Source organism: Desmodus rotundus, chromosome 3, assembly GCF_022682495.2.
Source record: "Desmodus rotundus isolate HL8 chromosome 3, HLdesRot8A.1, whole genome shotgun sequence".
Lineage (NCBI taxonomy): Eukaryota > Metazoa > Chordata > Mammalia > Chiroptera > Phyllostomidae > Desmodus > Desmodus rotundus.
This window is the reverse complement of record NC_071389.1, coordinates 171,236,055-171,251,392: the sequence shown is the minus strand read 5'-3', so window position 1 is coordinate 171,251,392 and position 15,338 is coordinate 171,236,055. Positions and strand designations below refer to the sequence as shown.

General features: G+C 38.9%; 1 protein-coding gene across 1 annotated transcript in view; it reads left to right on the top strand.

The window, feature by feature from the left end:
• The first annotated feature begins 547 nt into the window (after window positions 1–547).
• Window positions 548–15,338, top strand: part of SLCO1C1 (solute carrier organic anion transporter family member 1C1) — a 40,932-nt gene continuing 26,141 nt past the window's right edge. Inside the window, exons 1-6 of the mRNA XM_024575778.3 lie at window positions 548–614; window positions 2,183–2,318; window positions 5,636–5,789; window positions 6,785–6,926; window positions 11,253–11,385; window positions 12,886–13,010. Coding sequence (XP_024431546.2) covers window positions 572–614; window positions 2,183–2,318; window positions 5,636–5,789; window positions 6,785–6,926; window positions 11,253–11,385; window positions 12,886–13,010 — 733 coding nt within the window. The 5' untranslated portion in view covers window positions 548–571. The remainder of the gene's footprint in view (window positions 615–2,182; window positions 2,319–5,635; window positions 5,790–6,784; window positions 6,927–11,252; window positions 11,386–12,885; window positions 13,011–15,338) is intronic.

Below are 15,338 nucleotides of genomic sequence, written 5' to 3'. Positions count from 1 at the left end.
TGTAAGATCAAAAAGTTCTATTGTTTTAAGTCTTGCGGTTTGTGGTACTTTGTCATGGCCACCCTAGGAAACTTATTTATTTATGGTTAATTCATTTATGGTTAATTTCACACCATAATGGCAGTTGAGTGGTTGTGACAGAGATTCTGTGGCCTGCAACCTGAAATATGTACTATTTGACCTTTTATAGAAGAACTTTGCTGACCCCTGGTCTAGAGTATGAAATAGGATACATCCAAAGCAAAGGTATAAATGAGAAGCTCTGAATACCATGTAAAAGAAGTATCATGTTACTGAAAACAGTAACATTTACTGCCGACAGTAGAGGTCAGAAGGGTACCATGCTAGAGAGTGAATTTGAGCAAGCTGGGAAGAGACCAAATTACTCTCAGGGGAGAATTACGATTTTTTGGTGAAGAAAAAAGTAGTCCCTTTGCACTGTGGGCTGGCAAATACTGCCTCTCCTTCGTGCATCAGCGGCTGCCTGTTGCCCACACTGCAAGTCAAGGACCTACTGAGACTTTTGCTCACTGTTCCTGATGGCAGAGGCTGGTGTGATTGCTACACTAAAATGCTTGCTCTTGCAGAGTCTGGAGGCGCACCATTGCTTTATTGTAAGGCTTATTCTTTTCTATATTTTTCTCACATCCTTTCTTCTTTCATAGCAAATTATGCTTATAATAATATTTGATTATTGATTTATGGCCCAGACCATTATGTGAACTGAAATTATATATGTAATGATAGCTTCTAGTCATTAATGCTTTGTTATTTCCCATGTACTTTTGAATACATGCATGATGTAATTTAATCCTAAAAAACTCCTGTGAATCTCTCTTTTTTTTTAAATAAAAATTATGCTTTACAAAGGAGGAAGTTAAACTCAGAAAAGTTAAGTGACCAGGTATAATGTAGGAGGCAAACCCGGGAATCTGGGCTGCCCGTTTGGATGAGCTGAGAAAACCCTAAGGAGGACTGGATGGAGCAGACATAGCTTTTATTACCCATATTCCAGGGAGCACCCACGCCGGCAGATCAGCGAAGCACAGGAGGGCACCTCCCTGAGCCCCGACTTGTTTTAACAGGTCCCAGACTAAGGGGGTGCTTAACTCTAAACTACCTTACTTCACTGTGTGCGTGCAGAGGGGAAAGGTCAAGAAGCAGTCACAGAGGACAAGAAGTCACTACCAAAAGGAGATAAGGAGGGAATTACAATCAATTTCCAAAGCAATACACATCCCGTCTGGCCAGGGGCCCTCCGGCCAGCCTTCCGTGATGGGGCTTGGAAGAGCCATGGCCAGCGTGAGCCCACAGCAGGTCAGAGTCACAATCATTTAAGAATATGGTGGATCCCGGATAATTCTGGTAGCAAATTCATTTATTAGTAATAAACCAAACACAAGCTAATGAGCTCAAAATCCTCTAAAATGGTACTCTTGAGAAAAGAATTTATTAGAATTGTAGAATTTCTTAGTGCAAGAGTTATCTTTCCTTGGAATTTAGATAGGATATACAATTAAATGCCAAAAATTCAATGGTGTTTTTTTTTTTCCCTATTTTTAAGACTCAGTAGTTGTGCATATGAGCATAACTCTTTCTGGACAAAACTCTACAGTCGTGATCCTGACCTGATATTTAGTCCCTGCAGATACTAGAATCCCAATGGGAAAAGAAACCATGCAGAGATTTAGCTCAAGGAGCCCTTTTTCAAAAGAAGAAAAAAAAAAAACAAAACCCAACAGGATCCAGCGATGTCCTCAAGGACCGGCTGGCTTAAAAAACGTCTTGGAAGGAGAAGGAGGGATCTTTGTTGCAAACTTCCGTCCCTCCTCCTGCTTCTGTTCCCTTCTTACCCTCTGCCCCCTGCAGAGTTGTGTTTTCTGGGAATCAGCAAGATCACAAGTGGTCTTTTCTTTTTTCACTCTCTCCCATAAAGAAAGCTTTATCACGTGTGGCCTTAAACTTGCAGCAAATTGCAAAGAAATGTCTCAAAGGCTTCAGCTCTTTCTGTGCCCTGGGAGCTGAGATGCATGTCAGGGGCTTTGCCAGCGTGGCCTGTTCTCTGACGACTGCCAGAGAAAAGAGGCCAGGAGCAAAGAGGAAAGAAAAGAGATTGCCCAGGGGTGAGGCCATGCCCTTCATCTTTTCTTCCTCCTAATTTGCTCTTTCTGCACCCATCCAGGCTTTCCCCAGCTGGCAAAACTGCTCAGAGCTGCTGGAGCATTCACCCCAGTCTGCTCTTCCAGCCAGTGGAGTGTGGTCCAACCTCTTGCCGAGCACATTGAGAGGAACTGGCTGTCTTTGACCTCCACTTCCAGGTAAGATTTGGTTTCTGCTTTCCTGTTTTGTGACCAACACATCAGATTCTCACAAGCGAGAGGTTAATAAACCCTTGAATTCTGCATAGTGTCTTATCCGTAACATTTTCCCCCCAAAATTCAGCTTGGGCCACTTGTTAGGTTGGTGGAAATAGAAGAGACTGCTTAAAGAAGTCAGACACACTCAGATCTAGGCTCACATTTTGACTCTGATGCTTATTATTTGGGTAGTTTTTGACAAGTTACTTAAATGCTCTGAGCCAAAAATATATATATCACCCAGGTCATAAATAGTACCTATTAAATCTGATCTACACAAACACTTACTTGTACTGGGAGGGCCAGCCTACTAAAGAACACACATTCCTTCTTTGCCAGTACCGTGACATTATTTTCCCTCCTGAAGGGAGGGACCCTGGTGTCCAGAAGACAAGCTGGTAGAATAGTTTTCTTCCTGTGAGGTGACTAAGAGAAGACCATGAAGGGAGGTGGGTGGTGCCACCCACTACCAAAGACCTGACTCTGGGACAGTCTTTGGAGGCTGACTGCTGCGTGGTGGGCCCCAGGATCAGGGCACAGGGGGTCGTACATTTGTGTCTCCAACTACAACTGTCTGTGTCACCTGAGCTCTTTAAAGATGGGGAGACTGACTTTCAAACTCATGTGAACTGAGAATTTAATTTTTTTAAACTAAAATAAAGAAAAAAACCCACTTGGTTTATTTTTCTTTGACCTCCAGAATAAGTTATACTACAACCCAGGATGTTGGATGAAAACTTTGCCGTGACTCTTTTCTGGAGTCATCTTTTCAAGTAGTAGGAGAACAATGAAGAATTAGCCAAATGCAAATCTTTCTAAACGACTGTGTGCTTTTCTCTCCTTCTGCGATGGCCATAGAGAGAAAAGGAGAAAGCGCACCTGCAGACCCGAGACCTTGCGTTCATGTCACTGATTTCTTCCCCCTCTTTTCACAGAAAGATGCAGCCTCAATGCTCATAAACCAGCCTCCTTGAAACACGCTATACTTGAGATGATATGCAAATTAGCCACCAAGATAAAGTTATATTTTCAGGAAAACTATTGTGTCAAAATTTTAAACTGGATGTCATTTTGTCCTAACACAACATCCACCAGGATGACTAAAGTTCTCATTTTGGCATCACTCCTGGATTCTAGTGAGACTGACTTTAGTGTCAACGTCTCCAAATATAAGCAGGCAATGTATTTGGGTGTCTCAAGTTTTTAATATTCTTTTCAGTATAGGTTTTTTCTCTTCAGCATTAGCATTCTGAATGTAACCCTTTTAATATTTTCAATAGCAGGTAGTGTAAGTGATAATATTTTTTTATTAAATAGCTTATTTGCATTTTCTAGTCACTGGCTTTAGTATTATGTCTAATGGGAACTACTATTTCTAAACTTCTAAAACAGTAGGTCAATTTAAATTATATAGTTGGTTTTTGGAAGAAGATTGCATTTTGAACTGCATTTAATATTATTCATTTTATATTTTAAAATCTTTTAGTTTTATATATATTTTTGCTTGGTGATATTTTTATATCTTTATTACTTTAATTTTTTATATAAGAAATTGGTGTTTGATAAAGAAAACTTAGAAAATAACACACAAAACATTTTAAAAATTTATCTGTAATATCACCTATAAGAAATAATGACTGTTAACATTTTCTTAATAAACTTTCTTAGGTTTTGTTCTATGTATATACATACGTGAATATATATGGCTACTTCTTTTATAAAATAGACTGTTATGTATACTGTTCAGGAGCATGTATTTCTAAAAACAACTCTGATGAAAGTTGTTCTATATAACTATATTTGCTTCTTTATACTAATATCTAAGGGCTTCGAAAGACTTTCTTACATGAGTATTCCATAATTTATTGGACATTTAGTCATTTTGATTTTTTTAAATCCAGTAATGGGTTTTTCCGGGAATTTAATTAAAGGGACTCAGTAGTTTTTACTAAAGAAACCTACTTAACATCGTACAACTCAATGTTTCCTAAACCTTGTTTTCATTGTTCTTACAAATTATTGTTCTGGAAAAGTAGTTTCAGTGATCCAATGGATGTAGAAGCTGGCTGTTGGTATCAGATAGTTGTAGAGAAGAATCTCAATGTTCTTAGTTTCTTAGAATTTGTCTGTTGAAAATCAGGAATGATGAATTTTATTACTTGCAATGAAAAGAGGAGGGGAGATAGAGAAACACTGATGTGAAAGAGAAGCATCAATTGCTTGCCATCCCTTACGCACTCGGACTAGGAATCTTATGCACCCGGACCAGGGAGCGAACTGACAACCTAGGCATGTGCCCTGACCAGGGAATCGAACTCACAATCTTTTGTTGTGGGACAATGCTCCAACCAACTGAGCCACCCCCGCCAGGGCACAGGAGTTATTTTATTTTTTCATTATTTCACTTAGAATACTTTTGTAGGCAGTCACTGAGCCATGTAGAATTCTAAAGATGTGAACAGGCACAAAATAGGGTCAGAGTATGTGAACACGTCCAGGACTAGGTAGGGACAGGGAGGGTGGGAAGCTAAACATAGAAAGGGAAGCCGGCTTTCTTACTTAAGGAAGGCCAGAGACTACTTTTGCTTGAATAAAATGTAAGTCTGAGATATAAATTTTGCTGGTTCCTCATTTGCCAAACTAAAACAATACACAAATTGGTTCATTTTCCCTTTTTTTTCTTTCTTCCTTCCTTCCTTCCTCCCTTTCTTCCTTCCTGTCTCTCTTTCTTCCTTTTTTCTTTCTTCCTTCCTTTCTTCTTCCTTCCTTTCTGCCATATTTTAAGCCTTTGGATGTTGCAGACTTACAGAATCACAATGTGCTCCAGGGCTCCACAATGGGCTTTTCTATCCATTCTGCTAGGAACATAGGTTTAAAGGCTTTAAAGACTTGATTCTAATGAAGCAATACTCAAATGGTTGAATTCCTCTTCTTCCTTTCCTGCTTGCTTCTCGTTTAAACTGGCAAGACCACAAAGTTAGTAAAATTCTGCCTCATTATTTATTCCTAAGGCAACATTTAAATTTATTCTTTGCCATAATGAGGCTTCAACTGGAGGGAATGCTGGCAACCGAGTCCTGATAGCAGGCTTAGTTCATCACACTTCCTGGTCGATTTTAATTGAGAAACTTTGCCAACTTACTGTGGTACAGTAAAGGACTTTCATGTCAAATTTTGTCTACAGAATTGTGATCTACTGCGAAATAAAATATTATTGAATAAACCATGTGAATTTGAATGCAATGTTTTTGTTTTTTACTTAAAATCAACTTTGACAGATCAGAGTCAAGGAACGTTTTCATAATGGACACTTCATCCAAAGAAAATATCCAGTTATTCTGGAAAAAGTCAGTGCAGCCTGTTGAGAGGCCTCCCTTTAAAACAGAATATTCCCCCTCAGAGGAGAAACAGCCGGGCTGTGGTGAGCTAAAGGTAACAAACAACTAAATGGTAAAAAACTGTAAGTAGTTAACTGAAGAATAACAAAGAGTTAAGAGGAGTTGGTAGCCTTGGCTCTCTGTCCAAGATGCTTTTCTATACAATATAACTAAAAGCACATTTTTTCTTTCTTAAAAAGTGATCCTCGATGCAATCTATTGAAACCACACTTTGCCAGGCAGTGAAAGCAATCCCTGCCTGACCGTGTAGCTAAAATTACTTTTCTTGCTCATTTGAATTCCCTTTTAAACAGAAAGGAGAGAGAAAGGAAAAACTAATATTTATTAAACATCTACCATGTATCAGATAATATGCATAATATGCATATTATACTATGCATAGTCATAACATTTAATCTATAAAGCATTACATCATTCCCATTTTAAAAATGAAATATTTGACTTGTTGATACACAGGAAGGGATGGAGGGAGTTCAGTGGTGCTTTTTGTCCCTCCAAGTTCCTATTTTACTTCTTTGCACCAAACATTCACTCAACAAATATATGTCTTTTTTTTATGGTTACTCTATCATACACTCAGGTCTAGCAAAATACACAAGCCAGATATCAAACAGTTGCACGCACCGTCAGTGTGAAACACACAGTCGTGTGTGCTGAACTTGGTATGTGTTGGTTTATGGCGTTTGTTTTATTTTCTTACCTATGAATGGCTCCTCCCTCTCTTTGCTTCACCATGCAATGAATCTTCTTTCAAAGTCAAGACTCCTTTTAATGTCCTTTGAGGGAAGGAGGAAGAAGGAAGAAAAAAGGAGTTCAACATACATATAGTGTAAAAATTCTGTTACTGCCCAGAGAAATTGAATTTTTAGAAATATACATGAGCTTGAGGCTGAAATGCTTGAATAACATTTTCAATGACAACAAGCTTGTTACATTCTTCTCAGTTTGGGTTTTTTGTTGGTTTGTTTAGTAAGTTTCCAGTTGCTGTCAAGCTGGAGTCGTCAGACTATGACCTGTCATATTTTCCAGGTGTTCTTGGGTGCCCTGTCTTTTGTGTACTTTGCCAAGGCGCTGGCAGAGGGCTACCTGAAGAGCACCATCACCCAGATAGAGAGAAGGTTTGAAATCCCTTCTTCCCTGGTGGGAGTTATCGATGGAAGCTTTGAAATTGGTAGGTGTTACAGACGCCTGACTTTCCTTTTAAGTACAAGGTCTTCTAGGCATGACTAAGGAACATCCTCACTGCAAGTTGTTCTCTCTGAGCAACAGCAATGTATTCCCAGGTGTTCACTACTAGAGGGGTCATACATTGCAGAGTTCCCAGAGTGAGAGACTTCCCTGGAGGAGGGGGTGAGATGCTGTTAGTATTTCGAGTTTAAAGTATGTGGGCAGTGTCTTTACAGAAGGGTCTTAGATCCTGGAAACTCTGGGATTCAGTGTTTAGAAGAATCCAAATGAGCTGTATGAAAAATTATTGTAATTATTGAAGAAGTTAAACCATTAAAGGGGCTTTCTACCCAGGGCCTGAAGAAGAAAGGAGAAGAATTCTTTTGACAAGAACAATAGAGCAAAGCAGATAATAAAAATCCTTCACTCAGGTGTTTTTGGCTAGCGAGTGACTATAGACTCTTAGAATTTGAAAAGACCAATTGAGTTCACTCAGAGTTTTGGAAGTATTTGAAAGGGTATGATCCCAGTTAGCTTCCTGAACTGATAAATAAGAGGCTTTAATTCTTTGTTAGTGTAAAATAGTAGCTCTGTGGTCACTACTGCCAGTATGGGACTCAGACATATGCTGTAGTAAAAGTCTCCAACTGCTCCAGCTTCTGCTTCACTTGATAACTTTCCCCAGGTGATGCTGACACCGCTAGTCAATGGGCAGAGTTGGTGGAGCAAAGACTTTCAGAAACATCTGATTGTATCTTTGCCTTGTGTAAGCTCCTTAGGTAGTTGATTTACTCCTTGCCGCCTGCCCTACCTGTGACCCTGAACTGAATGAAGGGCCCTGGAGACTCAGGGTAAGAGTGATACACTGCATCGTGAAAAAACAAATACGAAGAGGCAACTGGTGCCACTCAGAAGAATAAATCAGACTCAGAAAGAAGGACTGAACAAACAGAAAACTAAATATCAATGATACTTTATGCTCACTTTAGATTATAGAATATAAATATTTTGAAACGGAAGAAACTAAAAAGAATCTTCCCTGGCTAGTGCGGCCCAGTGGATTGATGCCAGCCTGAGACCCAGTCTCTGATTGGGTTCCCAGTCAGGATGCCCGCCTGGGTCACAGACCAAGTCCCCAGCTGAGGGCGAGTGAGAGGCAGCAGATCCACGTATCTCTCACTCATCAATGTTTTCCTCCTGCTCTTTCTGCCCCTCTTTTCCTCTCTCTAAAACTAAATAAATAAAATCTTAAAAAAAAAAAAAGAATCTGGTCTAAACTATTTCTTAGATTTTCAGGTCCCAGAGCAACTCGACAGATTAAGTCTTCTAGATCATTCTAAGGATAGAAATTACTTATCGGATTAGATATAATGAAATAACTTAAACTTTCATTACTTGCATTACACAACTTTACCTGAAACATTACAAGTTTGCTCTAGTTATTTTCTTTTCACAGTTTTCCAGAAAGGTGCATTTTTTCACCATAATTTTAATATTTTCTTCTTTCCTCTCTCCACATTCCTTCCTTCCAGGACTCTGGACCTATTTCAACCCTCTCTCTAGCTGTCAGTTCTTCTTTTTTGCAGAACAATTTCATTTAACCTCTCACATCATTTGGCATTATCATCTAATACACGCTAATACTCAATTTCGTCTCAAGTATGTTTTCATGACACAGGTTTTGTTCTACAGCCACCACAGAGCATTGCCAAGAAAATAAAATTGTTCTATATCATGACCTGCTCACATTTCCAGATATTAATTCCTTGTTTCAAATATTTTCCATGTATTTTCTTTCACACACATAAAAGATTTGCTCTTTTATATTTTAGTATGTAATACACTTCATATTTTAGAGTTGTTTTAAGTTCACAGAAAAAATGGATCAAAGGTGCCGAGATTTTCCGTAGACTCCCTGCCTTCACACACATGCCCTCGCCCATTACGCACATCTCTCACCAGACTGGGGCATTTTTACAACCGACAAACCCACAAGGACTGCTCCTTACCATCCAGAGCGCACAGTTCATACGAGGCTCACCCTTGGTGCCTCACATTCTGTAGGACTGAGCAAATGTGTAACCCACCATCACAGCACCACACAGTGTACCCCTGCCTTAAAAATCCCTGTGCTCTGCCCAGTCACCTGTGCCCCGCCCCTCACCCTGGAAAGCACAGATCTTGTTATCATTCCCATGGCACTGCCTTTCCCAGAATGCCTTATAGTCAGAATCATAGAGTATGAAGCCTTTCAGATTGGCTTACTTTACTTGGCAATATGCATTCAAGGTTCCTCCATGTCCTTTTATGGATAGCTCATGTCTTTTCAGTGCTAAGGTAACAGTCTCTTTTCTGGATGAATCACAGTTTACTTATCCATTCATCTACTAAAGGACATTTTAGTTCCTTCCAAGTTTTGGCAGTTATGAGTGAAGACTGTAAATATCCATTTCCAGGTTTTTGTATGGACATAAATTTTCACCTCCTTTAGATGAATGCCAAGGAGCGTGATTGCTGGAACATATGGTAAAATATGTTTAGCTTTGCCCTGGCTGGGTAGCTCAGTCTGTTAGAGCACTGTCCCTCACACCAAAAGGTTGCAGGTTCGATTCCGGTCAGGGCACATACCTCAGTTGTGGGTTTGATCCCGTTTGGGATGTATTTGAGGCAGCCAATCAATGTTTCTCTCTCTTTCCCTTCCTCTCTCTCTAAAATCAATAAGAAACATATCCTTGGGATTAAAAAAATGTTTAGTTGTATAAGAAACCACCAAACTGTCTTTCAAAATAGCTATACGATTCTGCATTCCCAGCAGCGCTCATTTTTTGTTTAATTTGTTGTGACACTTTAACAAAAATACAGACATAATTATCAATATGTGTGATACAAAATTTCTTCTACTAAATACTTAACTGTCAAATGAGAAATCTCAAACTCAATTGTTTTCAATTTGAAAATTAAATGGAGGCTATATATTTCTAGAGCTATAAAGCCTGAAGCCACTATGCAATCCACTTTTCTCACTATCACTATTGTTCTGAAGGTTACAAAAATTACTGCTCTTTTTACATTTGACTAAAGCTGGCAATGTGAATAAACAGTAGTAAATTAAATGATTGCTTACAGATGTAAGGAAGCACTCTTGCTAGAAAATTGGAAACACGAGAAGGACTTTAATTCATGGCTACCCATCAACCATCACAATCAATTGCTCCAGTATTGCTAAGTTCTTGCTCCATCTAACACTACAGATCTTAAAAACTACATATTCCAAATGAAAATGGTTTAAACTTTATAACCCCTTGATATCTGAGACCCTGAAGAGTGTTCATCAAAGTAAGTTCCAGGAGCCATCCCCACCACCACATTTGAGCTGGTATTCACCCCGCAGATTCCTTGGCCTGCCCTCAAATCCGTGGAAGCAGAAACTGTAGGAAGCTACTAAGATTCTGCACTTTTAATGTTTCTGTGTCGCTCTTCACCTCCTTCCAGTCACTCTGTGGACAGGAAAGCAGGAGAGCATCTTCCCTAGAGCATGTTTAGCCAGTTAACACCCTCATTGCATGCACCTTTACAGACATTTTAGAAAAACCTAATTCCCACCTTTAAAAATCATTCCTCAAGTATTTTTTTAAAAAAGAGATAGGTGGGTATATTGTGTGGAGATTTTATATAACAGAGGTTATATGATTGATGTGTTCCTAAAATTGTTTATGTGTAGCAGTTTTTATTTCAATTTTGAGTCTTATCTTTTTGTAAAAAAGTATATAAGCAAATTGTAAAGTGTCATTTGTGCGTAAGTATGAATTTTATAATTAGATTTCATTTAAAGTCAGGTGCAGTTGTTTCCCTTTTTCTTTAGAGAATATCAGCTAAAGCAAGAAAACATAATGTATGTTTCAAGAGCAAATGGGAAACTAATAAAAGTTTTATTAGAAAACTTTAATAAATGAAGAAACAGTAATAAAGTTTATTTCAAAATCAGCAAAGAATATTTAAAATAGCAGCTAAAGGATGCCTTCTACAATCTGATTACAGATAAAACACTTTAGAAGGACAAATCATGAGGGTGTGTGCAAATGAGGTAGAAGGGTTGGTCATTAAACTATTCTGATAAAGGGGTGACATGATTGGAGTAATGAGCATGAAGGCAATTTCAACAGTCATCTCAGCTTAAAGGAAAGAAAGTCAAAAGAGGAATGATGGTGGGAGAGAGTTTAGTCAAAACAAAATATGGCTAGTTATAGACATTCAGTTAAATTCATTTAGTTATTCTGATGACTTTTTCTGAGTTCTCTAACTTATGAAAATTTTATTATTTCCCTCAAAGGTAATCTTTTAGTTATAACATTCGTTAGCTACTTTGGAGCCAGGCTTCACAGGCCAAAAATCATCGGCGCAGGCTGCCTGGTCATGGGGGTCGGAACGCTGCTCATCGCGCTGCCTCAGCTCTTCATGGGACAGTAAGTCTGACCCCATCGTCCTGTTCTCTCTCACACCCGCCACTGCATTTCTCCCCTTTTATGGTTACGATAAATTATTTAAATTTTAAAAATAGCCCATGGTTTAAACCACTATAATTTACATCTTATTTTTATTATGTCCTCTTTGGGTGAAATTTCAGATCACTTGCACTTTTACTTATGACTTAAGAATCTATAAAAAAAAAAAAACTCTTTGATTTACCTGCAACAGCAGCTTTTTGATAGGTTGAATTCAGAAAGCTCAAATAATTATCAATTTTCAAAATACTGCATAATCACTATTGATACTCACTTTAATGGCCCTGAGGCTTTGTAACAGCTCCTGGTATCTCTGGAATTATTAAATACAGAAAATTATATTCAACATGATTTTAATGCCAAATGTTCTGGGTAACTAAGAATTGAAAACCAGATTTTTTCATTAAGTGATTCTCTACGTATGTTGGTAAAGGAATCTTTGATACAAGCGACAAAAATTATGAACCTCTTCCCTTAAATACTCACATACATACAAAAAACGTTACCTTTTCCATGAGGTTCATGGACCCTCTGAATTGTAGGTTTTGCAAAATTGATATAAATTAACCCATTTATTAACCTGAATGTTTTCATAACTCTACATCTTTCCCTTACCATGCAGAATAGGTTTTTACTGTTAGTATTTCAATTACATCACCATGATTACCAGGCTCTAGTCACATACTGCCTGAACAAAAAGAGGATCCAGATGACGTTGTGACATCCTTTTATCAGCTGTCTCTCCTCCGAAGGGTGCAATTGGAGCAGAGAAATTGGCTCCTGGAGGATCATTTGAGAGGCAGCGTGGTGCTTGGGAACTCCAGCTAGAATTATCTCAGCCCTATCATTCTGCACTGGCTCTTTAACCCAGCTGCCACTGTAACCTCATTAGCAGAACAAAGGGTGCAATTAGAAGTAACTTAGAGCCAGATTAATAAACTGAGAAGAAGAAGTATACCATCTGGACAAATGGCTCAAAAGGCCCGTGAGTCATCGTCAGTTCTCTAGAATCAGCACTGTGGCTGCTCCACGGAATTCACTACCGTGATAAATGCAGCGCCAGTGACCACAGCTGCTAAATCACCGCTCTTCCTCTGACGCAGACGTAATTGTGATTTCACCAAGTGTTGGATATTTTTTCACCAAGAGAGTGTGTGACTTATAGTGACTATTTTATATTAAAATGAGCTTCTATGAATAAGTCTTACTTTTATTTTCTTTCACTACCCTGGATAATTGGTTCAAATATGATATAATGCCTGTGAATCAGATTTTCTGGTTGTCTCTTTAGCAAACTCTGCTGTGAAATGCTGGTTTGGTTTGGTGATGCAGTTTCAGGGTCAGCTGAGAACTCAAACTAGTAACCTAATGGGTCGTGTATCAATATTACACATGCAATATTTTTAGCATGCTGTTCAATGGGCCCACAGTATAAAGAAAATGTTCTTTTTATACATACAGGTACAGATATGAAAGGTATTCTTCTCTCTCCAATTCCACTCGTAGCATCTCGCCATGTTTCCTGGAGTCTAACAGCCAATTACCAACCTCAGTTATGGAAAAAGCACAATCTAAAATAAATAATGGTAAGATGATTTTGTTTTTACTTTAATGACTAAGCAAGCTTTTTTAAAACAGACATTATATGTGCTTTAGTATGGACAAAATATCTATATATAATTTTTGCTGTCAAAAGTTTTACTACTGAAATCGAGATGTTGTAGTGCCATAAAAATTCCTAGAATATGAAGCAGTACATGGTGAGATCCCAAGAATATGTATAGACAACCAAATAATATGGGACAAGTAGCATTAATTGCTGGTGACTGAGGAAAGCTTCCAGTGGTTCGAAAATGCAGGCCAAGAAATCATGGTAAAACTAGCTTAGCACGAACAAATCTCAGTCCATTGCTCAGATATGAAATTTTAATTTCTGTGTTCAGCCTCTTTTCATCAGAATGGGAAAAACGTAATCTCAATTTCTCCCTACCTTCACCCTTTTCCCCAGGGGCTGCTTACATTCTAAAGAGCTTACGCAATAGTAAAGGGGGGAGTCACGGGAGGGGGATTTGTGGTGTTATTGGTGCTCTGTCATCTTAGATATCTAATCGTTCCGGCCACAGTGTTTGGTCATACCTGTCATCTTGGGGTCATCGTATGTCCATGTTTTGTTCTTTTAGCACAGCAACCCTCTCTGATGCACAAGTGACTATTTTGGAAACATGGATATAATTCTACTTTCCACACAACATAGAAGTCAGGGACTTTGTTAGAAAGATAGAGTTCCATGTGGCTGATGCACATGACACAGCAATGTTATGTATGAGCCACCCTCAGGGACATGGGAATCATCTCTTCTGTGTTACTGCAGACATTGGAAACCCTGTGAGGAGCTGAAGACAGAGATGCCTAGCTGCACTGTGCAACCACTTTATGTTTGGGGTCTTGCCACCTCCCTGGACTTGGCCTGCTCGTCCTGGCACAGGTTCTCTTGTTCATGGAGTCCAAAACCTTACCTACAAGTGTTTGCCACATCTCTGGGATGATGCATGGGCAGCAGCTCAAATCCCGTCTCTCCATAGCCCTTCAGTATCAAAATGCACAGCTCTTCCTCCCACCACCCCAACTCACTCCCTCTTGCTAGCCTGGGATCTATAAAGTGTGGAAGTCCTTCTTTTATATACCTATATGCTAGCCATCCAAGTCTTTTACCTATATCATATAACCTTCTCACCCCTCTAACATCCTCATTAATGCTTTCTTTTGAGATGCTTTTTTCTGCGCAGTGAACACTGGAGTTCTGGCTGTTTGAAAGAAGGGAAAGGCCAGAGGATTAAAAGAAATATAGAAAAAGGAGGGGAGAAAGTGGGAAGGACATACTAGACATAAAGAATATGATGGACAATAAATTTAATCCAGGCCCACATAACAAGGCAAGGAATTGAGCTAAAGAGTTTGAATTTTCATCTGTACACAGTGTGAAGTCATTGAAGATATTTTATTTTGTTTTTGTTTTAGACAGGGAAGAGACACGATATAAATGACAATGCAACTCGTTAGGAAATATTTAAACCTTTAATGTTAAAATGAGAAACATATGGTTTAAGGGTGGGGAGTGAAAATATTTTTAATGTAAAGAAACACATTATTAAGTGTGTGCAGAGTATAAGACTCACAGCTCAATCCTTTTCTTAAAAGTCATAGGCACATGTGGACATTAGACGCAGCGAACACAAGGCTCATCCTAAAGATGACAGTGGGGTAAACTCAGGACTCTTCTCAAAAATGCTGGGTACACGGCCCCCATTGTTCTGTAATACTCTAGAGCAGAGGCGTCCAACAGAACTCTCTGTGATGGCAAAAATGATCCATATACATGCTGTCCAATACAGTGGCCATGAGCCTCATGTGACTGTTAGGTACTTGAAATATAGCTCGTTGACTTAGGCAATTAATTTTTAGGTTTATATAATTTTAATTAATTTAAATTTCAACAGCCACATGTGACTGTGGCTGCTGATACTGGAAAGCACAGATCTAACATGTCTACACTTACCTATAAGAATTACCCAACCAACGAGATTCTTAGAATAACACAAACACATGTTAGGGCTAGAATTGACATCAAAGTCAATTTTGGGGGAAGAAGTTCACATTATGTTTGAGGGAATGAAATCGAAATCTAGAGAAGATGAGAAGTGGCGGAATCAAGACGAGAAGCAATGGGACTACACGGTGGTCTTTTTGGTTATGCAGACGATTCATCCACATGAAGGCATTCACCCCAGGTCTTCATAACCCGTCCTTCCCCTTCAAAAATTAAGGGTTACCACCAGGTGAAAATAATTCCTGTGTCATAGGATTACTAGGAGAATTCTATTTAAAATTGCCTACAAACAACTTAGCCCAGTGGC